This window comes from Stigmatopora nigra, chromosome 7 (genome assembly GCF_051989575.1).
Source record: "Stigmatopora nigra isolate UIUO_SnigA chromosome 7, RoL_Snig_1.1, whole genome shotgun sequence".
NCBI classification, from domain to species: Eukaryota; Metazoa; Chordata; class Actinopteri; order Syngnathiformes; family Syngnathidae; genus Stigmatopora; species Stigmatopora nigra.
The window spans coordinates 15,806,260-15,832,898 of record NC_135514.1 but is presented as its reverse complement, the minus strand read 5'-3'; the positions used below and the strand labels follow the sequence as shown (position 1 = coordinate 15,832,898).

Genomic DNA, 26,639 nt, shown 5'->3' with positions numbered 1-26,639 from the left:
GGTCCATATATAAAGATCAACTCGCTTCAAATTAGCCTCCTAGCATGAAAATGCTACAAAACGGCAGTAGAGCTCTAATTAAAAAGAAATATGACTCCTAAATTGACTTGTACGCAGAAAATCATTAAAAATGCCCATCATAAAATCATTTGATGACAAAAAAACAGACTAAAATGGCACCATTTTGTTCAGAAACCATTTATTTGATTGAAAGACAAACGTTGACGCCAGCTCCCTCTAAAACGCATTTTTAAAAGCATTCAAACATCTTCTAGTTGAGTTAAAAGCGGACCCGGGACGTAAATAAGGTGGGCGGGGTTTCCTCTCCATTCACATTTCACCAGCCAGCACCGGTTCAAATCAGTCTATACAATGTTTTTATTTATTTTTCATTAATAATGACCAGAAGCTCAAAGGTTCCTGCAACAAGGTTTCTTCTCCTGGGTGGGTTCCACTTTGGGTGGTGTCAAGGTGACGGCGCTGATGGACCCCCGCAACACTTCCTTACTGTTCACCTTCTTGTGTATTTCTATGAGCGGGAAATAATGGATTTACTTTAAAAAAATCCAATGGAACAAATTATGAAGACAAAAATGAGATTAAGAATGAATAAATAGGCAAATATGGATTAATTAGGCATTAAAAATGTTGGGATGACCTGCTAAAACTGTGTTGAAAGCCGCCTCTACGTTCGTGGACGACAATGCCGAAGTCTCCAGAAAGTAAAGACCATTTTTGTCTAGAGGAAAAGAAAAGAAACACACAAACATATTTAGAATCATTTTAAACATAGAAGTTCACAGTACTACCATACCTTCCGGACTATAAGTCGCTTCTGTTTGGCCGGGACGGGGACTTGGTCATGTTATTTTTTTTAAGGTATTGGTGGTCAATTTCAAGCTGCAGTCTCAGCCAAAGTATGAAAATGTTTATTTCAGCTTTTTAAAAAATATTTTTAGATTTTACAAAATGATTTTTGAACTAAAAACACAGAAAAAAATGATTAAAAAATGACAATTATTGATTTGAAAGGGGGAAAAATCAGGAAATTCCATATACATCTATATTTATCATTTGAATTTTATCCTAAAACAGAAAGTCGCCACTCATGATTAACTTTCCCGGGCCACATTTGGCCCCGGGGCCGCCACTTGGACACCCACGGTGTAAATCATAGTTTGGAAAATGCAGTCAAAAGATGTAGGCGGGCAAAAATAAGGGAGGTCGGGGACCTACCGGCAAAATCCTTGGCCTCCTCGGAGGGCACGGCCCTCTCCGAGTCCAAGTCGGACTTGTTCCCCACCAGCATGACCACGATGTGCGGGTCGGCGTGGTCGAAGAGCTCCTTGAGCCAGCGCTCCACGCTCTCGTAGGTCAGGTGTTTGGTGATGTCATAGACCAGGAGGGCGCCCACAGCGCCCCGGTAGTACCTGCAGAGGAGAGAGATTGGGACCGGAAGCGCTTCCGTCCGGGTGGCGGTCCGTGCACTTACGCCGAGGTGATGGCCCGGTAGCGCTCCAGGCCGGCCGTGTCCCAGATTTGCGCCTTGACGGCGAAACCGTCCAGTTGGACGGTCCGCGTGCTGAATTCCACGCCGATGGTGGTGCGGCTGTCGTGGTTGAACTCGTTCTTGGTGAAGCGTGACAGAAGGTTGCTCTTACCCACGCCCGACTCGCCGATCAGCACCACTGAAGAGGAGGGGGAAGAAAAAAAAGGGGCGTGGCTATAAAAAAAAAAAAGGTCGCAATGCTTGGATTGGGCGACCTCTGGTGAGCTTTGGCGTGGCTTCTTAAGGGATGTCGTCATTTGTTTTAGATCTAATTTTTCCTTTTTAAATCTAGATCTATTATGGGATGGCAATATGTTTTCTATTTTAAGCCCGAGTGGGTTTCCTCCGGGTACTCCCATTTCCTCCCACATTCCCAAAACTTGCATGTTAGGCTAGCTGGCTCACAGTCTAAATCAGGGGTGTCGAACATACGGCCCCCGGGTGATCGACAAATTCAACTATACACTGCGGGCTGGCTAATGTAGGCTAGCGCGTCCATGTTTTCTGTTAAAACAATGGCGGGAAAAAGAAAAACATGACATTGTGGACCTTTCACTTAAGGAATCATCAACTTTGGCAGCTTTGGAGCTCGCCTGTGACTTTTTTTTTGTTTCCACTGACGTCTTTTACTACTCAGTAACCGCTTGAGCAAACAAAGTGTGGCCAAGCGTCAAGTTTTTTGTTGTTTTTTAGTTTGTCAAAATGGCCTGTCGGGGTTCATTTTACTCCTCCTAGGAGATTTTCAATTGGGATTTTTTTTTTTGCAGTGATTCTGTGTGGTTAATATTTAAGGAATAACTTAACCTGGAGGAATTGTCAGATGTTCAAAGTTCCAAATTTGATGAAACTTTTTGTCACAAAGTCAGAAATGATCACCAAAAGTCACTCTTTTGGCCTTCATGCAATGTTTTTTTTTTCCTGTCTTTCTGGTCACGCAAGCTTTAATCAAGATTGTGTACGCTGTTGCCCTAATAAGCAAGCGTGCTTGTCTGGTTTCAGGTTACTTTTTTTATAAATATATACGGCGAGACACCTAACCGGAAATACTACGTTATTATTTATGTTGTTACTGACTTCAACTATTGTTCTTGTAATAATGTGGAAGGAGATTTTAGGTCATTGTGGTCTAGTAAAAGTGCTTTGGATATGTCAGGGGAGGCCACAAGAGGGTGCCAAAGCAGGTTTTTCCAGCCTCGAATATATGGAATTCCTCCCTAATGTCACAGAAGTTCTCATTTGAATTAAGGTTGTGATAACAAGATGGAGGTGCCACAGAGTGCCATAATGTATTTAATAAATTCAACTTAATAGTACAAAAAATGAAATATAATTGACACATAAATCCATGAAATTAAAAAATAATCTATTTTTGATTTCAAGGTTTTTTTTGAATGGTGTATTATTTATAATATTTTGGCATTGTGTTGTTTATATTCTTATCCAAATGAAAGCAACTTTGAGATGGGTGGAGTAGTTTCGTTAAAAAAACGCTTTGAGTGTCATTTTCATTCAACAAATCTACTTTTTTTGTATTTATCTTATGGTCATTTGAGAGAAAATGACACTGCATTTTGAGATAAAACCCAAGAATGAAAAGCCGGTTAGGCCACTCAGCCTATTTTGTCCTGCCTGCTTGGACACCCGGACAAGAATCCCAAACAAGGAAGTGACGCTCCCCAAAAAAAAAACACTCAGCAAGTCGCTCACTCACCCTTGAAGACAAAATTGTACGCCTCGTCCGATCCCATGTCGCGTCACTCCATGCGGCCACCAGGAAGAAAAGAGCACTGGCCCGTTTGTCTGTCTGTCTCTATGTTTGTCCCTCTGTTATGTCCGTCCGTCCGTCTGTCCTTTCCTTTCTCCCGTCAGTCCACGGCACACCGAGTGGACGCCAAAGGGACGCCGGCCTTCCTGGTTTCCAGTCCGCGAGACATGTCGCCTGCGTAGCCAGGTCGGGGAGGGCCAAGGGGGTGTGGCCCTCTCAGGTAAGGGGAGGAGACGGGTTTGGATTTCAGTTTGGGCGCCCCCTGGTGGGACGTGAAAAAATGTGACAAAAGTTTAGAACTTTAAAGGTCTCAAATTTCGAACTTTAAACCTTCATTGGATAGGTGACTAGTATTGTTGTTTATTTATAAATTTTTCGTTCCATTTATCATGCAATGTATCCAAAAAGTAGGACCTATTTTTAGTAGTAGTATTAAATTAAATTAAAAAATAATGTAAACATGCAAATACAAAAGGCATGAGAAAGGAAAACTATAAATAGTTAAATAAAATATTTTATTCTAATACACACAACTTCCAAAAATAAAAGAAATAATTTTTAGTAATAAAAAAAATAGTAAATAAAAAAAAACAGAATAAACCAAATTAAAACATTGCATAAAAACGTTTTAGATTTCTAGTCCTAAAAGTTAAAAGTTAAAAATGCTGCTAAATAAGTCCTTTTTTCAAATCCAATGAACAAAAAAGTCTCCCCAAAAAATGATTTACCACAAAATCCGGAATAGTTTATTGTACACATTTGAGGGAAATCCAAGAACATTTGACGGGCACGAGGCGACAAATTTCCGCCAAAAATCGCCATCCGGCAAACATTTCAATCTTCAGATGAAGCAAAAAGTCGCTAAGTTGGTGAGTTAAAAAGTCACATGACCTGCCAGCTTCTCTCTAGGACGCCGCCACTTGGGTCAGCGGTTCCTCCAGGTATTGCACCAGCGCCTCAGCCTGCGGACAAAGTGACATCTGAGCGCCGAAACGGACCACGGCACCCCCGCGGCGACCTCACCTTGGCCTTAAGCATCCCGAAACCCACCGTCTCCTTGGCGTACATGCACAGTAGGAGGTTAGCCACCCGCGTAATGGCTACTCGGCCCTCCTAATGGCGTTGGCCATTGGAAGAAAACAGTTAAAAATGGAGGGAAACGTGATATCATTCATTGGTGTTCTCACCATGCAGTCCATGAGGATGAATTTGAGTTTGTCTTCATTGAAGGCCTGATGGCCGTTCTTGTCGTAGGCCGCCCAGATGTTGCTAGCGATAGCCGCGGTCACGCGGGCGTCCGTGTCGCCGTAGCCCGAATACGCCAGGAGAGAGCCTTCGTTGTTTAGCAATCTGGAAAAAAATGGTGTATTGTTTATTGCAGGGGATTTTTTAAAAAAAAGATTCATCAAAAAATAATCACTTTGCCACGTAGAAGTTAGGATATAACAATAAGATTGAGAAAATGAAACACCAAACTGGAGAGCATTGAGCCACTGCACCCGTACTTGCCGCCATTTTGGATCATAAAAAAAGCTAATTTTGCAATATGTTAGTTGTTGAAATGTATGTATAAGACTAAAGGTTGGAATTTAGGGGCTGTTCAACTCCAACATGTTGGTATTTTAAATATTTTGCCCCAATTACAGTTACATTTAGTCTCAAAACAGCTAAAAAATAACAACAACAACAAACATATTTCTCTAATGGAAGAACAGAGTAACCCTTGAATATATATATAATTATAATTTTAATATAAGCGCTGTTTTTAATATTTTCCGTTGATGTTTTGATTTAAAAATGCAAATAATAATCATGACAGGGCAAAATACTAATTTTTACTACACGTCCATTTTCATTACGTAGGCTAATCCCAGATAAAATAGATTGGCCGTTTAACACCGTCAATGGAAACCAATAAATTAAATAAGTTCCTGATCAAATGTCAGTGTAAACTTTCTTTCGTGGGAAAAGTAACAATTTTGACTTGTGCTAATGCGCCAAGAAGTGAACAAGTAGCAATGTTGACAGCCATTTCAAACGGACAAGTTAGCATTCAGCTAGCATTCAGCTGTAGTATACTATTGTACTCACAGTGTGCTCTGAACTCCGTTTGTATTGGCTTGGCTGAGAACCTGCGTCAAAGCCTTCGGTCGTAACATGTCTGCCGTAAATTCTTTTCTTCAGACTAAATATTAAATGGGGGCAAATGAGGAAATCTTATCGCCGTAGAATTGATATGGCACATAGGCAGGAGTCAGCTGACGGCAATGTTGTCATCCATTTCTGGGTACGCCCACGAGGTGCATTGTGGGAATTGAAGTAGTCCAACTAAAACAATAACTCAAGAAATACTTTTTATTCGTTTGTCTATGGAGGCAATTTGTTATGGAAGAAAATGTTGTGACACGTTTGTTTATTATTATTTTTTATTATTAGGTATAATTGATAAAATTTAGTTTTTGCAGATGAATTTTATCTTTTGAGGTCAACTTTTGACGTTTGGGGGCGGTGCTTTGAGATGGACGCTTCTGGTTTGGCGCCCTCACTCTTACTCTTGGGATTTTTCTTCGTCGTCTTCAGACTGAAGACAGAAAAGACAGTTTTGATCGGATTAAACTTTAATATAGTCTGGATACTTTTGGTCTGCCCTTAGATATTACCTTTTACTTTTAAAATATTTCCAAACAGTAATTTTACTTTTACTTGCTTTTACCCTACAATTAAAAATGCAAAATAAACGGTGCCAGAAAATAAACAATGAGGCTTGATTGTACAAATGTGTAAGTGTTTTTTCGGCCATCTTGTAACAGAGAACTTCTCTGTTGTAGTCAATCACTGATGATTTTCCGCACTAAAACAACCACAAATGACCGAAAAATTGACAGATTAATAAAATGATTGATTTATAAAAATACTTCCATACATTTGTGTTTCGTTACCTGCAACGGCATGACGGCGAAGACGCTGGCGCTGATGCTAACGCAAAGAACCAAAATGGCCAACACAATCAACGTGATGTCCATTCCACGAGTCAGTTTCTGAAAACAACAACAAAAGATTATGAAAGAAATACACATTTTTGGAAGACATAGTGAAAGATTCAATCATTTAATTCAGATTAAATCCAAAATAAGACAAGTAACTACATCAATTCCAAGAACATAATGTTATATGTAACAAGTACAATATTTCCCAAAAATACCAGAGCATACGAGGCCGCATCTCGACATCCGTCGTTGACGTTCCAGTCGCCGCAGAAGAACGTGACGGACAGCGCCGCCAGATCCAGCGCGTACAAAACCACGGCCACCACGGACACGATGGCGCACACCACGTTAGCCGTCAACGTCAAGGCGGCCTGACCACACAGTGACAATTTCAAGGTGCTAGCAAACACTACGAGCATATTTAGGACACAAATCCTTGTTGAAAAGTGCCAAAAAAGCAAAAGAAATGGTAATAGTTCTTCTTTTTCGTCCCCGAACCACAAAAAAAATACACCCAGAATGAGCAATTAGCAGTCTGCGGGCTAACATGCTATCAATAGTCTCATGTTGCTATTCTATGTGCTAACTCGCTATTTCTAGACAAGACGCTCCATTCTGGTTGTGATGTCACCACCACAATTGCTGAAAAAAAGTGGGCGTTCCCTAATGCACAGTTTTAGGTGCAATAACTTGGAAATGCTACAAATGTAGCTATATTTGTTTGCCAAATTCAGTTTTAATGTGAAATTTGAGAGAGCAGTCATTTTGATTTGAACTCACACAACAGCACGGACAAGGACAGTTTCCGGACAAAAGCGACAAAATTCCCGCTGTGATGAACTGCAAGAAAAAGACCAATCAAGTTTGGCCAAAATTTCTCGGTGGCGTTTCAACGTGGGCCGGTTACCGTGACGCCGATCCAGTAAGCGGCTCCCAAACTGGCAAAATCTCCGGGGCGTGTCCGGGTCCTGCCCGCCCCCAGGCCCAGATTAGCCACGCCCACCAGGATCTGAATGGTCTGAAACACAGTACGTCGTATAGCAAAGAAAACTGTAATGACCTAAGAGTCATTTCGCTAGGTTTTGACTGATTTTTTTCAAGTAGACGAAAAATATTTCAAAGTCAGGTCTTCAAAAGGTGGAATTCAATTTTCTACCCCAAGGACGGCGAGGACCCCGCCTCTGATGGGACAGCAAGGCCGGCAGCAGCAACTTCGTGGCCCCTTGTCCCGCCCCCTTGTCTGATTGGACGCCATCGTCGTGGTGGCGACGCTCTTGTCTGACATCCTGCAGGAGATGAGAGATGCTTAATTAGGTGCACTCACAAAACAATACAATCGGGAGGCCTTTAAAGTCACCACCCAGGTTGTTGTTGTTCTTGTAGATACTAACTTGGAAGTCCTTTCCTTCATCATTGGTGAAGCTAACATCTTGAAATTTGATAGCTAGGTAGCAGGGGCTATTATCTACCAATCCTTGGAGCTCGATTTTTAAAAAGGATTTTTTTTTCATATCAGGGTCAATTAGAGGCGACGATCCCATCAAACTCAATGCATTGATGTTCAAATTAAGACATGAGATTATTTTATATCGTCAAGATATACCATATATTGAGTGAAATTTAGTTCTAGTAAAAAAATGTTCCTGGCTTTCAGAAGATATCATTGTCACGATTGGCTATCTCAAAAATGTACACAAAGGGACCACAAATATGCGACGCTTTGGCGACGAAATCTTGGCAAGAAAATTGGGCTTTCCACTCTTAAAATATGATCATTCCATAAAATTTTTGGGGGATATTTTCAGGGCAGAAAAGAAAGAGAAAAGTAGATGCTATGATGCCTTTTAAGACGGAAAATATTGTAAGAAAAAGTCATAATGATAATTGTCCAATGTTGGAGGAAATGAATATTTTATTGATGGAAATATAGAAGGCAATAACGTGGTAAATCAAAACTAAAAAGTTGTATTGATTCACATCTTTCCAGAAAATTATTGTATAAAATAATATATATTTGAGAATAGTTTTTTTATCTACTTACTTGCTGGTTTGTGAGGCTCCAGTCATCGTCTGACCTAAAAAAAATGGAAAAAAAAGTCTATAATCAGCACTTCCTGACTGTTCTTACAGTCCTTCACATTAAAAGCATGGCAAATTGTGTCCCGCTAGTTTTGGTTAATTCACAGAAAAGGAAATGAATGTATGTACATGTAATGCAAGTAAAAGTAAAGTTAATGTTTGTAAATATTTTAAAAGTAAAAGATAATATCTAAGGGCAGACCAAAACTTTCATTATTTACTACAAGCACTTGATCAAAATTCAATTTTTCCTTTTTCTTTCATTATTTATTCCTTCTTTATTTAACAACAACTTTTTTCTGTCTTTATTTTACTTCACTTCTTTTAATTTCTCATTTTTTACATGCTTTTTGCACTCTTTCTTTCATTCGTTACATTGTTCCTTCTTTTTATTCTTCCTCTTTCTGTATTTTCTTTCTTCATCTTTTCCTTCTTTTCTTCCCCATCTCCTTTTTTCCTTCCTCCCCCCTCCACTAGGGGGCACAGTCGAACCAAGCCACCTCAACTCGGCACGTGCCACTGCACCAAGCCCAGCCAGAGCGCATGCGCGAACCCACGCGCGCACACCTCTTTATTTATTAAATTTCGCCCCCTCCATAAAGGATGGAGAGAGGGGGCGTGGCCAACTGACGTCATCCGCGCTCAGCCGACCACTGAAGACGAGCGAGAGAGCGAGCGAGAGAGGAGCCTGCGAGCGAGCACTCAAATCCACGAATCCAATCATTCCAATCAGGTAAGAAAAGGCCATTTTGACGATTATTGGATGTAAATGTGCTCTTTTAAATCCGCGTTAATAGATTTCAACGGCGTCTGAACATTCATCGTCCTTAATTGGCTGCATTGGATTGGAGAGATAAGAAATGGACGTCATGGTGCACGCGCGGGCGCGTGCACGGCCGCCAAGGGGGGCCGGAGGGGGGGGTTAAAAAAATAGGGGGATGTCTTGAAGGTGAACGTCTCGATCTGCGCAATATTGATCCTTCTGTCATATTTTTGTCAGCTCTTGCTCGATTATGAATTAGCATTCCCGTCATTTCCTGGTGGCCCAAAATGGGGGCGCTGTGGGGGTGGGGGTTGGGAAGGGGGGCTCGCTCTGCGTCGTGCGTCGGTCAAAATGACCTTGTCATGTGCGCTTGGGCATCATTGCTGCCTCACGTCCCCCCCCCCCCCCCCCCCCCCATCACACATCCTCGTGATTTCCCTTTTTCGTACAGACAAATAGAATAGGGCTGCCCTACGATGACACATTTTAATTGTGATTTATCCAATCAGGTTAGTTCTATTTCTAGATATAGTACTATACAGTTAATTCCAAAGTAGAATACATACTGTATTTACTCGCATGTAAGCCGCACCCTCAAAATAGCCTTAAAATGGTTGAATTTGACAATTTCTGGCGTCCTTAAAATGGTTGAATTTGACAGTTTCTGGCATATATACTATTTTGATTGTGAAGATTGTGCGAATGAATCTTAATGGCCAATCCGAAAACAAAATGAAAATGAAAGGGACTTTGATTGACTTTTCAGGCTCGCCGACGGACGGGTTGGCGCCGGCCACGATTTGTCCGCACGCAACGGCCACGTCCGCGTTCCCGTAGACCTCGGCGTCGTCTGGCGGAATCCCCGCCGATGCGCCCGGAGCGCTCCTGATCCCCGAGCCGGCTCGCAATCCCCAGTAGACCCCTCCCCCCGCCCCCACTCGCCTCGCCTCGGCCCAAGATGGAGGACGACGGCGGGCAATACCGGGACAACCGTTCCGACTTCATCCGCGGCGCCAAAGACATCGCCAAAGTAGCCAAGAAGCAAGTGGGCAAGAAGATGGGCCGCGGCGTGGACAAGATGGCCGACGAGTACACCCGCCGCTCCTACAAACGCTTCGAGGAGGAGGACGACGACGAGGATTACGCGGGGGTTCCCGGCGAGGACGCGGCGGGTGGCGGCGGCGGCGGCTACTACCGCAACGACAGCCGCGCCAACGCGGACGACGACGCCCACAGCGACTCCACCGAGGGCCACGACGAGGACGACGAGATCTACGAGGGCGAGTACCAGGGGATCCCGCGGGGGGAGTCGGGCAAGGCGGACGGCGAGGCGGCCAGGGCGCAGGTTCAGGCGCAGCACTTCCGGGACCTGTCGGCCTACGAGGGCGAGCGCCGCAAGGACCAGGAGGAGCTGGCCCAGCAGTACGAGAGCATCCTGCAGGAGTGCGGCCACGGAAAGTTCCAGTGGACGCTCTATTTCGTGCTGGGACTGGCGCTCATGGCCGACGGCGTGGAGATCTTCGTGGTGGGCTTCGTGCTGCCCTTCGCCGAGAAGGACATGTGCCTGTCCGAGCCCAACAAGGGCATGCTGGGTAAGAGTCGCACCCGCCGTGTAAATGTGGATCCGAGTTGGAAAGCGGGGGCGTGCGTGGATCCGCTTTTGAGCTGGCGCCCGGGGAAAATCCCAAAAACGATAGGTCGTAGCTGGATTTTGATCACATTTTTCACCAAAAACTGCACTACTCCACATCCCATGATACCACTTTTGAGCTTCTACGACACCGTTCTAAAAAGTAGTTATCTCCACGTCACACCCAAACAAAATCCACATGTAGGGTTAGGAAAAAGATAGGTGGATTTTGATCACATTTTCACCAAAAACTGCACTACTCATCATCCCATGATACCACTTTTGAGCTTCTATGACACCGTTCTAAAAAGTAGTTATCTCCACGTCACACCCAAACAAAATCCAGATGTAGGGTTAGGGAAACCATAGAATGTAACTGAATTTTGATCACATTTTTCAACATAAACTGCACTACTCCACATCCAATGATACCATTTTTTTAGCTTCTACGACAAAAATACTTCTCTCCAAGTCACACCCAAACAAAATCCAGACGTAGGGTTAGGAAAACAACAGGTCGCAGCTCGATTCTGATCACATTTTTCACCATAAACTACACTACTCCACATCCGATAATTCCACTTTTGAGCTTCTAAAAGTACTTTTCTCCAAGTCACACCCAAGAAAAAGCCACCCTCGTTCATTTCCTGTCAATATGTAAACAAACTACAGATGCTTGGACTTTGATCTAATCATCTTTCAAAGGGCAGTGAAAAGCTAGTTGTGACTTCATTATATTGTCAGCGCATTGACTTAAATGGGAAAGTTGCCCCTACCAACATGGCCGCCGTTGAGCTCCTTCTTCTTTCCCCTGCCATGAATTGATATGACTTTCTCACTCGATTGGTTGCAAGTGGGAGGAAGGTGAACCTTTCCCTGGTCGCCATCCTCCCGCCTCCGACGGATGGTTCCGTGCCGCAGAAACCTCGGCCAACGTTGATAAAGTCACGAAAGCGTTCTTGACATCCCGCCGCCGCCGCCGTCCCTCCTGCGCGTATCGACAAGCTTTCGAGCGTCCCGCGGCTAACGCAGCCCGACCCGCCTGGCGTAGTGGCGCTCCGCTCCGCTCCATGCCAAATCCAACGCGATCTGTCATCTTTGCGCCTCCCGAGCGTCCAACAAATGTGTTCCGTCGATTGCTCTTTTCATCATCAGCAGTTTCTCCCACGACGACGCCATTTTTTAGGCTTGTGACCACCGAATGACGTACAGACGCCATGTTTTTGGTGAAAAAAAAACAAACTGACATTTTAAAACTAAACTAATTGCTTACAAGACTTGATCATAGGCATCCAAACCGTTTGAAGTGGGACTTGTTTCAATTCTTTGCCCCTGCCAAAATCGCGTCAGGGCAGCCATGTTGGTAGGGGCAGTGACATTAAAATGAACAGTTAAAATGAACAGTTTACTACATTAACCTCATATCAAACAGCTGCAATTTAGTCAGTGGTTGCCATTGACGGTGCGAGACATCCAATCATGAGGCGACCATTCATCATCATGCTGCGATTTAAAAAAAAATAACACTGGAACAAAAAAAAAGAAATCTTGTCTCCAAAATGGCCGACTAAGCTGTTCTGTTTCAGGCACGGTCTTTTTCATCCCTTCAATTTGGCCCAACTGCGTGACACCACCAGGTGGTTCATCAGAAGTAGCTTCTGCTAATGTGCTTCAAAAACTTCCAGTACTTCATTTCCTGGTGGGGAGGGGGCAGTTGGCCAATTTGTGGGAGGGGCTTATCGCACTGTCGGTGGTGCAGTGCCAAGAAGGTGACTTTCACTCTCCTCCATCGGCTCTGGCGTTTCCACGGTGACGGTTACGCGTATTAGCATGCTAACTGATGTTAGCGCATAGCCCCGGAGGTGTGTGCGCGCGCGCATGACTCACGTACTCGAGCGAGCGGAGCACGGCAGAGAAACGCGACGCAATGCAGCAGCCGTGACCAGGATGGGTGGGGGGGTGCTTGGGTTAGGGCCCCATAGCGCCACCCTGATTAGAGTCACTAGCTACGTTAGCATGGGTGTCACTTCTGGTGGCATAAAATGGCTGCTTTGAGCTAAATGGATGACGTCCTCTTAAATTTTGGAAATGGCTCCTTGAGATTTTGAGAACGCCCAATCGAGCTTTTGCAAAGGACTAACATGGCCTCTTGGCGGCCATCTTGGTAGGGGCAACATTCCCGTCAAAATGTTTGCTCTCCCGCCAAATGGATTGGACGCCAACTAGCGATAAACTCATTTCAACTCACCGCAGAAGGGCAACAAGCGCTCCTTTTTAGAAAAAAATGTGGCGGCCATCTTGGTTGGGGCAAAGAGCGCTCCTTTTAAAAAAAATTTGGCGGTCATCTTGGGTGGGGCAACAAGTGCTCCTTTTTAAAAAAAAATCTGGCGGCCATCTTGGGTTGGGCAACAAGCGCTCCTTTTTTTCGATCTGGCGGCCATCTTGGGAGGGGCGATTAGCATTTTGAAACTAAATTTTGAAAACTACATATTACTACACACCACCTTTTTTTCACCATCCGTGACACAAATCGGACATTTAATCGCATATTATCATCGATGCAAATTGGCGCCACATGAGTCCCTCCCCGGCCTTTGGAAAGAAAAAAAAGATCTGGGTTAACAAAACGACACCTGCGCAAATCCAAATTTGCTCTTATGGAAGGCGACAAAGCAAATAGTGGAGGAAAACACGGATGACAGGAGGAGGCAAGACAGCTGAGCATCTCTGTGGGCCTAGCGACCAAGTGGGGGATGGGAAGGAGAAAAAAAAAAGGAAAAAAAGAAAAAAGGGAGGGTGACGATGACAACCATGCTAGAAAGATCCTGTGTGTGCGTGTGCCAGGGCTCTGTGTGTGTCTCACTGCGGGCTTGTGTGTCGTGTGCATGTGGGGGGAGGGTAGGAAAGAGTAGGGAAGGGTAGGGTAGGGGAGGGAAAGGAAGGAGGTGATGTGTTGAGAGGGATGGCTATTAATAGCGAGTCAGCGTTCCCTCGCTACCCAGTTGACGATCTTTGGCTCCTGCGGGTCGCTCGGACGTCACGACATTCGTTCGTGTGCCGGCAGGCCTCCCGCTTCCAAGCGATTGGACGCTTAGTGCCGTCATTGGCGGCTAAGGAGTCAATAGATGCTTGGATGTGGAGGGAATCATTTTTTTTAGATTGGAATAAGCGAGTTATGGCTTGGTTTTGAATTGGGATGTTGCCTCTACCAATATGGCTGCCCAGAGGCCATTTTGGGTGAGGGTAAAATGGGTTTTCGTGCCTCTGTCGTGAATTGTCTGCTAATTAATGTGCAATTGGAAGAAAGGCTTGTTCTTTGGCTACCATTCTTCCTACCTCAACATGATTGGACGCCTAGCGTTGTCAATGGCGGCCAAGGAGAAGATGATTGGACATGGAGGATTTTATTTTGTACAATGGGATAAGATAGTTATGGTTTATTTTTAACATGAACTTTAACTTGAATGGGAATGTTGCCTCTACCAATATAGCTGCCCAGAGGCCATTTTGGTACAGGCCAAAATGTCTTTTCATGCTTCTGCCATCAATCAAAATAAGAATTCTGAAGAATTTGGATCATTGGTTCCAAATCAATCAAAAACGAGTTCTTCAAAAGATAAAAACACAAATAAAACCATACCTTTTCATTGACTTTTTCTATATTTTGTCATATTTTATTCACATGTGTACTATCGCTCCATGACTTTGTGTACATTTATGAAATGGCGTTAAAAGAATTGAGCTGTAATGATTGATTTGTCTTTTAATTTGAAAGGGCATTTGTCTTGTGTGGTCCAGGCCTGATCGTGTATCTGGGCATGATGGTGGGCGCCTTCGTGTGGGGCGGCCTGGCCGACCGCATCGGGCGACGGCAAACCTTGCTCATCTCGCTCTCCATCAACAGCGTCTTCGCCTTCTTCTCGTCCTTCGTGCAAGGCTACAGCTCCTTCCTCTTCTGCCGCCTGGCCTCGGGAGTCGGGTGAGGACCGTCTCGCGCCCTGGCTCTCCCGTCGCGTCCCTGAACGCCGCGTCCCACCCCCTTCCCCGTTCCTCCTCCCCCACAGAATCGGCGGCTCCATCCCCATCGTCTTCTCCTACTACTCGGAGTTCCTGGCTCAGGAGAAGCGAGGGGAGCACCTGAGTTGGCTGTGCATGTTCTGGATGATCGGCGGCATCTACGCCTCGGCCATGGCTTGGGCCATCATCCCGCACTACGGTCAGATTTGCCTTTTTCCCAGGGTACCTGAACGCAACATGAATTTCTTTATTTTTATAAATCGAGACAAATTCTCCCACTGCGGCCACCAAAATGGGGTGTATTCTTAGATGGTGGCGTTTTTATAAACATTAACTTGCGATATTACGTTACGTGATTCTCGTAATGATTCGAAAACCAACTTTACACCTGTGTTTTGGGTGTCAAAATAAAAAAGAGATCTGTACTACCACTCCTGTCCACATGGTGACAGTACGTGTCACCTGAACTTTGCCATCTACTGGAAATAACGGGAAAAAGTGCTTCAAGCTGGGCATGATTAGGCTTGATCCATTCAATAACGGAACAATACATAGTAATGAACTTTTATATATAAATATGTTAGATTATATCCGAAAGCTAATGTTAAAAATGCAAGATAACATCAACAAGTACTACATGTATTCAATGAAAAGGTATTGTACCTTATCTAAATACGTTATTTTTGTCTTTTGGTGGTTGGTTTTGTCGGAATGCGCAAGCAATTTGAAATAACTCTTTGTTATTAAAAGCTATATATTGTTAAAAATATATTTTTAATATTTAGAATCCTGCATTAAAGCAGGTTTGGACTAAAACCGATAAAAAACGAATCAAATGATAGAACGAGGGCCGTTTTTTGTCACTTTAGTGCTGAATGAAGTCAATGAAAGTGAATGTACGTTTTTTTTAATCGATATTAAAGTATATTGATAAGGATGGATTAATGGTGACCTGTGAATCGTAATACACATTGGATTGATAAAAAATCAAATTTGCCAGTTGTCTTCTTGGTAAATATTGAATTGAATGCTTTTATTGTCATGATTTAAAGGTTTACCATGAAGTGTACCAATAAATAATCAATAAATGTGATTTGTTAATCAATAAATGTGATATGTGGCCCACTTCAGGCTGGAGTTTCCAGATGGGCTCGGCCTACCAGTTCCATAGCTGGCGCGTCTTCGTACTGGTGTGCGCCTTCCCCGCCGTGGCGGCCATTTCGGCTCTCACCACCATGCCAGAGAGCCCCCGTTTCTACCTGGAGGTATGAAAAAAAATACAAAAAAGTTCCCTATGTAGTACTTGTAATTTTTGGCCTTGCATTTTTCCATGTTGAATGTTTCATTTTTGGTTTGTTTTGGTGGAATTATTTGGCAGAAAAGTCGTTTAGTTTTCCCGTATCGTATCAAAACCTAGTAAAAACCGACCCAATCTTCATGGAACCCTTCCACCTTTGAGAAGATCAATTTCATAGCTTAAGGACGAGATTCTTGTCATCATACCCAGAAACTGCATATGACAAAATTAGTAGTCCGTTTTCTCTGCAAAAAACCCAAATAAACAATAAATTCGGACTCTTAATTTGGCATTCTGCCTTTAAGGATACATACATTTTCATAGTACTTCACCCCAAAGTTATTACACAGAAGGGATCGTGTGTCGTGCTACCGAAAGTTTAGAGTCCTGATGGATTTGGGAGAAAAAACTGTCCTTAAGCCTATTTGTCCATACTTTGTGGGACAGATTGTGAGCAGGGTGGTATGGGTCCCCGATTTCGTTCCGTTGACTGAGTGATATTTTCTTCCAGAACGGGAAACACGACGAGGCCTGGATGATTCTCAAGCAGGTCCACGATACCAATATGAGGGCCAAAGGATACCCGGAGAGGGTCTTCTCGGTAAGTCGCCGCGTCCGGGAATCCAAAAGTAGAGTCCGTCTGCTGGATTTTTTGTGGCTAAGCGCAGCTATTTTTGAAACGGAAACCGTCAGGTGACCACCATCAAAACGGTGAAGCAGATGGACGAGCTGGCGGAGCTGGGGGACGGCGCCGCCTGGCACCAGAAATGGAGGATAAAGCTCACCACGCTTTTCCATCAGGTACCAAAAAAAGCCAACCAAAAACAATGAAAAATAAAAGCCCTTTTTTTTTTAATATTAAATAATAAAGAAAATCACATTCATTACTACTTTAGGATCAGATTGAAATGAAGAGTATAGATGTAGATTTAATTTCCTGATTTCCCCCCTTTTAAATCAAAAATTGTTATTTTTTAATCATTTTTTTCTGTTTTTAGTTCAAAAATAATTTTGTAAGATCTAAAATTATATTTTTAAAAAGCTAATAGTGTTCCCTCGCTACTTGGCGGTTCAGCTACCGCGGACTCAGAGCTTCGCATATTTTTGGGGGGGGAAAAAATACAAATATTACATTAAAACAACATACTTTACAGTTTTTTGTTATAACATGAATTTCACTCTGAACGCGTATTCTATATGATGTACTGTATACAAGGGGTAAAATTTACAAAAAAATAAAAAAAATATTTGAAAAAAATAATATTTTTTTTTTGAATTAAATTCAGATTAAGCATTTTTGAAGGGGAATCCCTACTTCGCGGAAATTCACTTATCGCGGGTGGTCCCGGTCCCCATTAACCGCGATAACTGAGGGAACACTGTAATAATTTTTGTTGTTGTTGTTTTTTTTAATGAGCCAAACTATCTTTCAGGTATGGAGTAATTTCCAGACGGTTTTCTCTCCCGAGTACCGGCGAACCACCTACATGATGATGGCCGTCTGGTTCTCCATGTCCTTCAGGTAGGCCCCACCCACCCATTTTCTTGTAGGCCCCACCCATTTTGTAACCTAGCCTTTATTAAGCCATCTCTGGCCTCCACAGCTATTACGGTCTGACCGTGTGGTTCCCCGACATGATCAAGTACCTCCAGAAACAGGAGTACGCCTCGCGCACTAAAGTCTTTGTCAAGGAAAAAGTGGAGCACGTCACTTTCAACTTCACCCTGGAGAACCAAGTCCACCGCCAGGGGGAGTACTTTAACGACAAGTGAGTCCACCGTCTGGAATTTTCCATCCATATTTCATGATGGAAATTTCAACCTAGTCGTTGCAGTATGCGTTTCGTCCGCCAGAGGTCGACAGACGCACCGCGTAGTTGCACAGTGGGAATCAATGAATACGTACTTGCATTGAAAAAGGATTTTTGGTCCAAATGAACCTTTTGGTTTGTCTTCTTTTTAGGTTCATGAACTTGAAAATGAGGTCCATGATTTTTGAGGACTCCTTGTTTGAGGAATGCTACTTTGAGGACATCACGTCCAGCAACACTTTCTTCAAAAATTGCACCTTCATCGCCACGCTCTTCTACAATACAGGTGAGGCCGCTAAAGTGAACCAGCATATATGTCCAATTTGTTTTGGCTGTTTTTGGCTCCCATTTGGGTGGCCTATTTTTCATGTCTTATATATAATTATTGATTTTAAAGGGGCAACATCAGGAAATTTAATATAGATCTAGCTCCGAATATTCCATTTTTTTATAGTTCTAAAACAATGTTTATTTGAGCTTTTTTTTTAGATATTTTTATATTTTACAAAATGACAAAAATGATTGAAAAACGACAATGATTGATTTAAAAGGGGTAAAATCAGGATATGTAATATACCTGTCTATACTCTTCATTTGAATTTGATCCTAAAACAAAAAGTCGCCACTCCTGATTGACTTAGCTGGACCACACAAAATGCTGCAACGGGCCACATTAAGCCCCCAAGCCTTCACTTTCCCACCTGTACTTTTGACAATCCCACATTTCCATCGAGTCTAAAAGCCTCCCTCGACTTAACGACACGGAGTCGGCACCCCCTATCCACCTCCGTCATCACAGCTCGACGTCATGGTGATGACACGGCGGCGCGTCTCTCTGATGTCATGGCAGAGCTCTGGTGCGGCGACCCGCCAGAGCGCCGCCCCCACCCGGCCCCACCCCGGCCCCACCGGCGCCGCGGCCTACTGTCCAAACCCTTTCGGCCCCCCTCTCGGAAAAAAAGCGCTCGCGCCATGCCCGTGTTGATCTTAGGCGCCCTGGTGGGCTCGGCGGTAACCCGAGCCACGGCTCAGTACCTGGGCTCGCCCCTCCCCCGCGACTCCTCCTCCCTCCTGGACCTCCTGCTCCACATCCCCGGCGAGAGGAGCTTCTTCTCCGAGGACCGGTGCCCCCGGGACCCCGTGGAGACCTCGGACTCGGAGCCGGAACCCGACCACCCGCGCCGTCCCGACTGGGACGAGGAGATCTTCTGGGGGCGACGCCCCCGGCACGCGGGGCGAGTTCCGGCGCCCGTGATTCGCCGCTCGTGTCGTCTCATCCGCAAGGTTTTGAGTCCCGTGGCGTCGGCGGCCGGCGCCCAGGCGGTCATTTGCCACGAACGTCTCAAGGCAAGCCCCGCCTACGCCCGGTTGGGCAGCGGCTACGCCAGGTTGTCGGCTCCCCCCCGGATGGCGCTGTTGTGCGCCTCCGCCGTGCTTTCCTTCCACCTGCAAAGGATTCTGGGGCTTTTCCGGGGATCGCGGCTGCACTGGTTTTTGACGGAGCACAAGCAGCGTCTGATTGCCTTTGTCTTCCTGCCGTCGTCTATCTTATTCCCGCTCCTCTACTGCCTCCTCCCTTGAACTCTGACCCCGACGCAACGGATCCTGACTTTTAACTATTGCACCATATTAAATCAAATCAGAATCGACCTGCTTTTTTTTGGCTTCTCTTTTAAGGTCATACAGACTTGCCAAATGTAGTATTGACCGAAGTTCTAAAGCACGTGTGTCAAAGTGGCGGCCGGGGGGCCCAATCTGGTCAACCCAAACATTTTGTGCGGTCCGAGAAAGTCAATGATGAGTGCCGACTTTATGTTTTAGGATCAAATTCAAATGAAGAGTATAGATGTGTATTATATTCCCTGATTTCCACCTTTTAAATCAATCATTGTCATTTTTTAATCATTTTTTCTGTGTTTTTAGTTCAATAATCGCTTTGTAAAATTTAAAAATATAATTTAAATAAGCTCAAATAAACATTGTTTTAAATCTAAAAAAAAATGAATATTCAGGGCTTTTAATCCATTTATAACAAAAAAATGTAAATATTATATTTCAAGTTGAAGGTGAAAGGGAACAACTGCTCTGACCCAAAATGGCAGACTTGGTGTGTCTTTACCTGCATGGGTTAATGAGACTTTTTTGTTGACGCCCAAATTTTGGGTTGCCAAGACTTTTTTTTTTGTTTTATTATGGTGCTCGTGCTTGCCAAGTTTTGAGACCCCTGATGGTGATTGACAGGTCTACCAAATGTCATCTCCCTAAACAAATCAGCGCCGTTCATTAGAATTTTAAAAATCGGCATTATAGAACAATCAGTTGATGTCATGTGAGAAAAATGTGAAAAATGTAGCTGACCTTTTGGTGATGTGTTTCTGCTCCCCCGCCCAAAGATCTGTTCAAGTACCGCTTGGTGAACAGCCGACTGATCAACAGCACTTTCCTGCACAACAAGGAGGGCTGCCTGCTCAGCGACGTCAGCGACGAGAACAACGCCTACATGGTCTACTTTGTCAGCTTCCTGGGCACCTTGGCCGTCTTGCCCGGCAACATCGTCTCCGCCCTCCTCATGGACAAGATCGGACGCCTCAGGATGCTCGGTGAGTGGTCGCCATGGCCGTTTATTCCTTTGTTGGAAGCCCAGTGCATTGACTTTGCCACTACCAACATGGCTGCCTGTAGGACACGGATTTAGCGCCATCGGTGTAAGCCAGTGCGTAAATAGATGTTTTGACCTCCATCAAATGCTAATCTTTAAAGAAAGAAACTAGTTACGACTTGATTTTCATTTCAATTCAATGATTTTGATAGGAATACTGCCCCTGCCAACATGGCCGCCCGGGGACATGGTTTTAGCTCCATCAGTGGCTGCCATTGCGTAAATAGATGGTTCGATGTTCATCTAATGCTAATGTTTTAACCAAAGAAGCTAGTTACGACTAGCATTGACTTTGATAGGAACACTGCCCTTACCAAAATGGCTGCCCAAAGGCAACAGGTCGCCAGTGTGTCAATAGGAGATGCTTTGACGTTCATCAAATGCTAATCCTTCAACATAGGAGGCTAGTTCTGAATTGATTTTCATTTCCCTACATCGACTTTGATAGGAATACTGCCCCTACCAACATGGCTGCCCATAGGACACGGGTATAGCGCCATCAGTGGTAGCCATTGCGTAAATAGATGTTTTGACGTTCATTAAATGCTAATCTTTTAACAAAATAAGATAGTTATTACTTGATTGTCATTTCTTTGTATTGACTTTGATTAGAATACTGCCCCTTCCAACATGGCTGCCAAGAGGCCACACGGCCTCCGAGCGGCCATGTTGGTGGGGGCGATCGAAGGCCATCAACGTGAGTGACGTTGGTCTTTTTGTGTTCTCCAGCGGGCTCCAGCGTGATTTCCTGCGTCAGCTGCTTTTTCCTGTCGTTCGGCAACAGCGAGTCGGCCATGATCGCGCTGCTCTGCCTCTTTGGCGGCATCAGCATCGCCTCCTGGAACGCCCTGGACGTGCTGACCGTCGAGCTCTACCCGTCTGACAAGAGGTATGCAAATTTCATAAACACTCCCCCCTATAAAACGCGTTTCCAACACATTTCATGAGCATTTTAAGGCATAAGAAAACAATCGAACTCTGACTTAATGATTACTATACAGAAGAAAAGCGCCGTCTAGATCGCAGGTGTTAAAGTGGCGGCATGGGGGCCAAATCTGGGCCGCCACATCATTTTGTGCGGCCCGGGAAACTCAATGACGAGTGCCGACTTTCTGTTTCAGGATCAAATTCAAATGATAGATATAGATGTAGATTTCCTGATTTCCCCCATTTTAAATCAATAATTGTCATTTTTTATGTGTTTTTAGTTTTAAAATATTTTTGTAAAATCGAAAAATATATCTCAAAAAAACAAAGATGTTTTAGATCTATAAAAATGGAATATTCAGGGTTTTTAATCCAGTTATTTTAATCCAATTTAAAAAATATATATTTATAGATTACATCTAAAATGATCCAACCATTTTAATGGATCTAAAACAATGTTTATTTATCTAAAATGGATTAAAATATGACAATGATTAAAAGGGGGAAAATAAGGAAATATGATATACACCTAGATCTATCATTTGAATTTGATCCTAGAACAGAAAATCATGATTGACATTTTCGGACCGCACAAAATGATCTGGCGGGCCACATTTGGCCCCCGGGCCACCACTTTGACCCGCGCTTTAGATGTAATACTAGTTTTAGCGTCATGCTAGTTAGCCAACCCGTCCAGTCCTTTGTTATTAAAAGGGCCAAGGGTAGAAGAAGCGGCGTGGGGTGGGTAGAAAAAAAATGGTCAGTTTGTAGCCCGCCAACGGCCTGACGTCCGTCCCACCATTTGTGGCATTCAGGACCACGGCGTTCGGTTTCCTCAACGCGCTGTGCAAGCTAGCGGCCGTGCTGGGCATCAGCATCTTCACCTCCTTCGTGGGCATCACCAAGGCCGTCCCCATCCTCTTCGCTTCGGGGGCCCTGGCGGCCGGCAGCTTCCTGGCCCTCAAACTGCCCGAGACCAGAGGTCAGGTGCTGCAATAGTCCGCCGCCGTCGTCGTCGGAGTTTTAGTGGCCATCGTTGGGCTCCAACGGAATCGGCGTGCGACTCCCCCCTGAAAAGTGGCGGACGTGGGAACTGGGAGGTTCGCCGTTCCGGGCCGTGCAAAAAGAAAAAAATCCAATACCCCATCCGAGCGTACGCAAATATTTCCATTCGATGCCTTTATTTGATTTATTTGATTTTATTTTTTTAACAAAGAAACCATTTTGTTGACGTCGAAGCGCTTCGGGTATGTTTTGCGGCAGCGGCGGGTGTCGCACTCGCCGAGCCTCAATTTGCCCTTTAGATTGATTTGGTTTCCCCAAAATGGCGGCGCCATCGTCCGCTGGTTTTATCACGTTGAAGCGGCACGGGCAGCGACAACGCGACAAAACCGCCCGGTACACCCCCTCGTTTTTTTTTAAATTTTTTTTAGCCTGGCCCGTCGATCCCTTTGTAAAGAAAAGCCCTTCTTCTTCGTACCTTCCCCAGCCGCCTCCTTCGCCACCTCGTCTTATGCATGTCCAACTATGTACATGTATGTAAATGGATGTATGTACACGTATGACTATCGGGAAGTGAAAAAGTATCAAAAAATATGAAATGCCGCTTTTCCATTGGTTACCCAGTGGAAAGGCTTTGTTATTGTTCATTTTCCGGGTGCTTGTAGCTAGCGTTGCGCCGATACTAGCCAAGCGCTACTAAAAAGAAACATGACTCGAATTGAACGTCAGTTTATTGATTTTAATGGATGAGGGCGGCCATATTGGGAGGGGCGTCGAAACGTCTTCACGCTTGAGCCACAAATTTACGAGTTAATGTGGTTTAAAATACAATTTCAAAGAAACTAGCTAGCTACGACTCGTTTTGAACGTCACTACATTGACTTTAATGGGAACGCCATTTCGGGAGGGGTGGTAAAAATTAGCAATCATAAACGAGTATCTGTATCGGTGCAACACTAGATATTTGTAAAGTATGTACGAGATGAGAGATATATTGAAACGATATTAATAATAACAATGACCTGTGTGAAGTGAATGTTAGCGTGATTATAGTGCAATATGAACCCTTCGTGTGCAATACACCCCCCTTCCTTTGTCATTGGGTGGTATTTCCCGGTTGGCTTTCTTTTTCCCTCCACAAAACGATAGCACACAATTTGATCCGTAGATGGCGTTGATGACGCGTAAATGTGGCGCCGCACCGGAAGTTCACTGCCAAGGGCTGAGATTGGAACAGCACAGGGTAGATTTTGAGTTTTTCCTCATCTTTTCTGTCCAAACTGCCATTTTATAGGATAGCAGCCATAAATAGAAACACGAGTAGATGTACAAAAAATGTGCTAGTAATGCCTATTCCTGAAAAAAAAGTGGATTACATTCATTTTTATCAGTTTTTTCACATTAAGTATTTGAGTTTACCGTGTACACTGCTGGCGTCCAATCCATTTGAGATGAGAGGTCGCTGCTGCCATTCCTCCCGGGTTCAAATGAATTGTGCGTCAATAGTTAAATAGTTTTTTTTTAACCTTTTGATTTATCCCAAAGTTTCTTAAACCTGACTTTCAGATGTATTATTCAATCCCTTCGGATTAACCACAAAGCACATTAAACGTTCAAAAAAATGAAGGTAACCCATTTTGGAGAAAGGCTAAAATCTAAAAAACAAAGCAGAAAAGGTGAAGGTGTGCAAAAACAATAGTTTTAAATCGAGCAGCCTTTGCACTAAGCGCACACCGCCAAAATAAAAGAGCACAAATTCTACCTAAGCAGACAATTTCAATTTTGCAGCTTTTAACCCGTGGCTTTATTTTATTGTTTTGAATGTGCCATTCATTCATTGATTTTTCCTCGACAAATGTTTTGTAGCGTTTGAGTTTTAAACGTCACGCACCGTCAGATGAAATCGTTTTTAGTGCTCGAAACGGAGACAGGAAGTGGATTTCGGGAGTTATTTCATCTTACAAATGTATATAAAAATAATCATAATAGATATATAAATAAATTGAGGAAGATTAAAAAAAACAAGCAGGCTAGAAGTATCAAAACATCAATTTCTGGCAATTTAACTCTTTGGCTGCCAGTTGAGGGCCATTTCCTGTTGATTAGCCTGGCTCCAGCACCCCACGCGAGCCTTGAGAGGATAAGGAGTACGAAAAATAAAAACATTTCTATTTTTAATTTATTTTAAATGTATGCTTTTGGATTTTTGTCATTGTAAATGTTATTTTTTTATATTTAACCTTTGGTCAAAAGTTATAGGACACTTTGTCATCCAACTGAATGGGGAAGTGTCTCAAAACTTTAGGAATCTATTTTTTTCTTAATACTGTTTTTGTATACAATTAAATATACATTTAATAGATTGACATAATATACTTTAAATAGAAGAATCATCATTAATTAATTAATATTTTTTTTATTTTCAGAGATTATTTTATTTATTTTAATGTGTGTATTTATGATTTTTTTCAACATTCTTTACATTTTTTCTACGAACAAAAATATTTATATATTTTTAATGCCATTCCTTGACTTAATATTTTGTTGAACTTTTTATTAGGGCTTTATTAGTCGTTTATTTATTTGAAATGTACATGGCACACTAACTACCACAGCACATACACTATGACTGGCAGCCAAAGAGTTAAATTCAAGTTTAATTTGGGTAGGGAAAATCAATTGTTGCGTCGACTAGCGCAAAAAAAAGTGAACAAAGCAATAAATTGCCTTGATTTTTTTTCCCCGTCCGATGTCCAGAAAATTCAAACAAGAAAAATACAAAAAAAAGTCTCTTTTGAGGCCTTTTGTTTCCCCTCTGGATTCATTCAATGTATCAAAAAAAAAAAAAACTTGCTCACTTTTGTCAACGTGTACCGTGCCGTAGGATGTGTAGTTTTCATTGTAAGCGTAGCCAAGCGTGCGTTTGTGTGTGCGTGCGCGCGCGCGCACGTGGGCGTGTGTGCTATCATAAATATGAAAGTATAAAACAAGTGTACAACTCTGTATGTCGTCTTTGATTTGGTGTGTTTTCTAAAAGAGAATGGAATAAAAATCAATATGTCAATGTTGCCGATCACCCTAGTAAAAGCCCACAAAGCCGTGTGTGTGCGTGCGTGTGTGTGTGTGTGCTTCTTTTTCTCGCCCGCCGACCCTTTAGACCAATAAACGTTAGGACCAAAAGTACGTCTTTGTCTTCTCTTTGTTGTCGTCCAAACTTTGGCTGGGTTTGGGTTGAAAACGCAAGTTTTTTTCTGTTGAAAAATTCCAAGAACAAGAAGTTGGAGTAGATGTTTTGCTGCACAACTCGCTGCGTCCACTAGAGGGAGACAGGGCCTTGAAAAGTGATTAAATAGTGAATGGGAAAGGGGGAAGAATTTCCTGGATTTTGTTGAAATTGTTTAAAAATTCAGCCCTCAAAGCCTGTTTGACTTGGCAACCTGAATTTTGGCAGACAGATTTAGTAGAGGTAGACCTTCGAAAAAGTCTCAAGAACCCATGTTGGAAAAGACACGTGGAGGCTGCCATTTTGGTCTGAAGTAGTCCCTACAGGGTCAGTTTGGCTTGACTGCCAGATTGTTTAAAAATTCAGCCCCCAAAGCCTGTTTGACCTGGCAACCTGAATTTTGGCAGACATATCTAGCACAGGTAGACCTACAAAAAAAGTCTCAAGAACCCATGTTGGAAAAGACACAGGGAAGCCGTCATTTTGGTCTAAACATAAAAAGGATCAAGTGTCAAAGTGGCCCCGTTCACTGGTTATTTAGCAAATTTAAAGGGTGACGTGGTCCTCCTCGGCATTTTTGATCAAATTCAAACACATGTGGCCGAGGCCATTTATCAATTGGGCCTCCGGTGCTTGATTGTTTACAGCAGCTTTCTTGTTTGCCCTTGGCTGGGAACACTGGCGGCCCACTTGCAATTAGCCACTTTGGCATTTTTAGAACCACTCGATGATAGAAAAAGTTCTTCTGGGGGATCTTGGGGTCCATAAAAAGTATCTTTTTTAAACAATGTAAGCCTTTGCATCCTCTTGAAGAAGTACACACAGTTTTTGGGTCTGCCCAATGTGAACACATACAAAATTCCGCCATTTTGGCTCCTAACAAGCAATTTTCATTGGGTTGCATGGATTTTTTTTCAAAAAACTTGTTAT

General features: G+C 43.5%; 4 protein-coding genes across 6 annotated transcripts; 1 reads left to right on the top strand and 3 right to left on the bottom strand.

Annotated features, from left to right (window-relative positions):
- Window positions 1-182: 182 nt before the first annotated feature.
- Window positions 183-3,514, bottom strand: rab25b (RAB25, member RAS oncogene family b). The gene is made up of 5 exons (XM_077721130.1): window positions 3,261-3,514; window positions 1,493-1,688; window positions 1,237-1,430; window positions 659-739; window positions 183-529 (listed from the first exon to the last, which is right to left on the bottom strand). The coding sequence occupies exons 1-5, from the start codon at window positions 3,295-3,297 to the stop codon at window positions 411-413; spliced, it is 627 nt and encodes a 208-aa protein (XP_077577256.1). The 5' UTR covers window positions 3,298-3,514; the 3' UTR covers window positions 183-410.
- A 523-nt stretch (window positions 3,515-4,037) lies between these two features.
- On the bottom strand, window positions 4,038-5,616 carry lamtor2 (late endosomal/lysosomal adaptor, MAPK and MTOR activator 2). Its single transcript, XM_077721131.1, has 4 exons — window positions 5,406-5,616; window positions 4,502-4,664; window positions 4,338-4,427; window positions 4,038-4,276 (listed from the first exon to the last, which is right to left on the bottom strand). The coding sequence occupies exons 1-4, from the start codon at window positions 5,471-5,473 to the stop codon at window positions 4,220-4,222; spliced, it is 378 nt and encodes a 125-aa protein (XP_077577257.1). The 5' UTR covers window positions 5,474-5,616; the 3' UTR covers window positions 4,038-4,219.
- A 106-nt stretch (window positions 5,617-5,722) lies between these two features.
- Window positions 5,723-8,392, bottom strand: LOC144199472 (membrane-spanning 4-domains subfamily A member 8-like). Of its 2 annotated transcripts, none has more exons than XM_077721129.1 (7): window positions 8,343-8,392; window positions 7,458-7,587; window positions 7,209-7,319; window positions 7,082-7,141; window positions 6,517-6,672; window positions 6,254-6,352; window positions 5,723-5,895 (listed from the first exon to the last, which is right to left on the bottom strand). In XM_077721129.1, the coding sequence occupies exons 1-7, from the start codon at window positions 8,366-8,368 to the stop codon at window positions 5,863-5,865; spliced, it is 615 nt and encodes a 204-aa protein (XP_077577255.1). In that variant the 5' UTR covers window positions 8,369-8,392; the 3' UTR covers window positions 5,723-5,862. The 2 variants fall into 2 exon arrangements, with proteins under 2 accessions (XP_077577255.1, XP_077577254.1); XM_077721128.1 differs by lacking the exon at window positions 5,723-5,895 and adding an exon at window positions 5,915-6,165.
- Window positions 8,393-8,995: 603 nt separating this feature from the next.
- On the top strand, window positions 8,996-25,554 carry LOC144199101 (synaptic vesicle glycoprotein 2A-like). Of its 2 annotated transcripts, XM_077720494.1 has the most exons (13): window positions 8,996-9,113; window positions 9,910-10,735; window positions 14,572-14,752; window positions 14,838-14,989; window positions 15,922-16,055; window positions 16,599-16,688; window positions 16,781-16,888; window positions 17,521-17,609; window positions 17,692-17,856; window positions 18,051-18,184; window positions 20,292-20,498; window positions 21,287-21,446; window positions 22,300-25,554. In XM_077720494.1, the coding sequence occupies exons 2-13, from the start codon at window positions 10,102-10,104 to the stop codon at window positions 22,481-22,483; spliced, it is 2,238 nt and encodes a 745-aa protein (XP_077576620.1). In that variant the 5' UTR covers window positions 8,996-9,113; window positions 9,910-10,101; the 3' UTR covers window positions 22,484-25,554. The 2 variants fall into 2 exon arrangements, with proteins under 2 accessions (XP_077576620.1, XP_077576621.1); XM_077720495.1 differs by lacking the exons at window positions 8,996-9,113; window positions 9,910-10,735; window positions 14,572-14,752; window positions 14,838-14,989 and adding an exon at window positions 15,285-15,444.
- The last annotated feature ends 1,085 nt before the right edge of the window (window positions 25,555-26,639 follow it).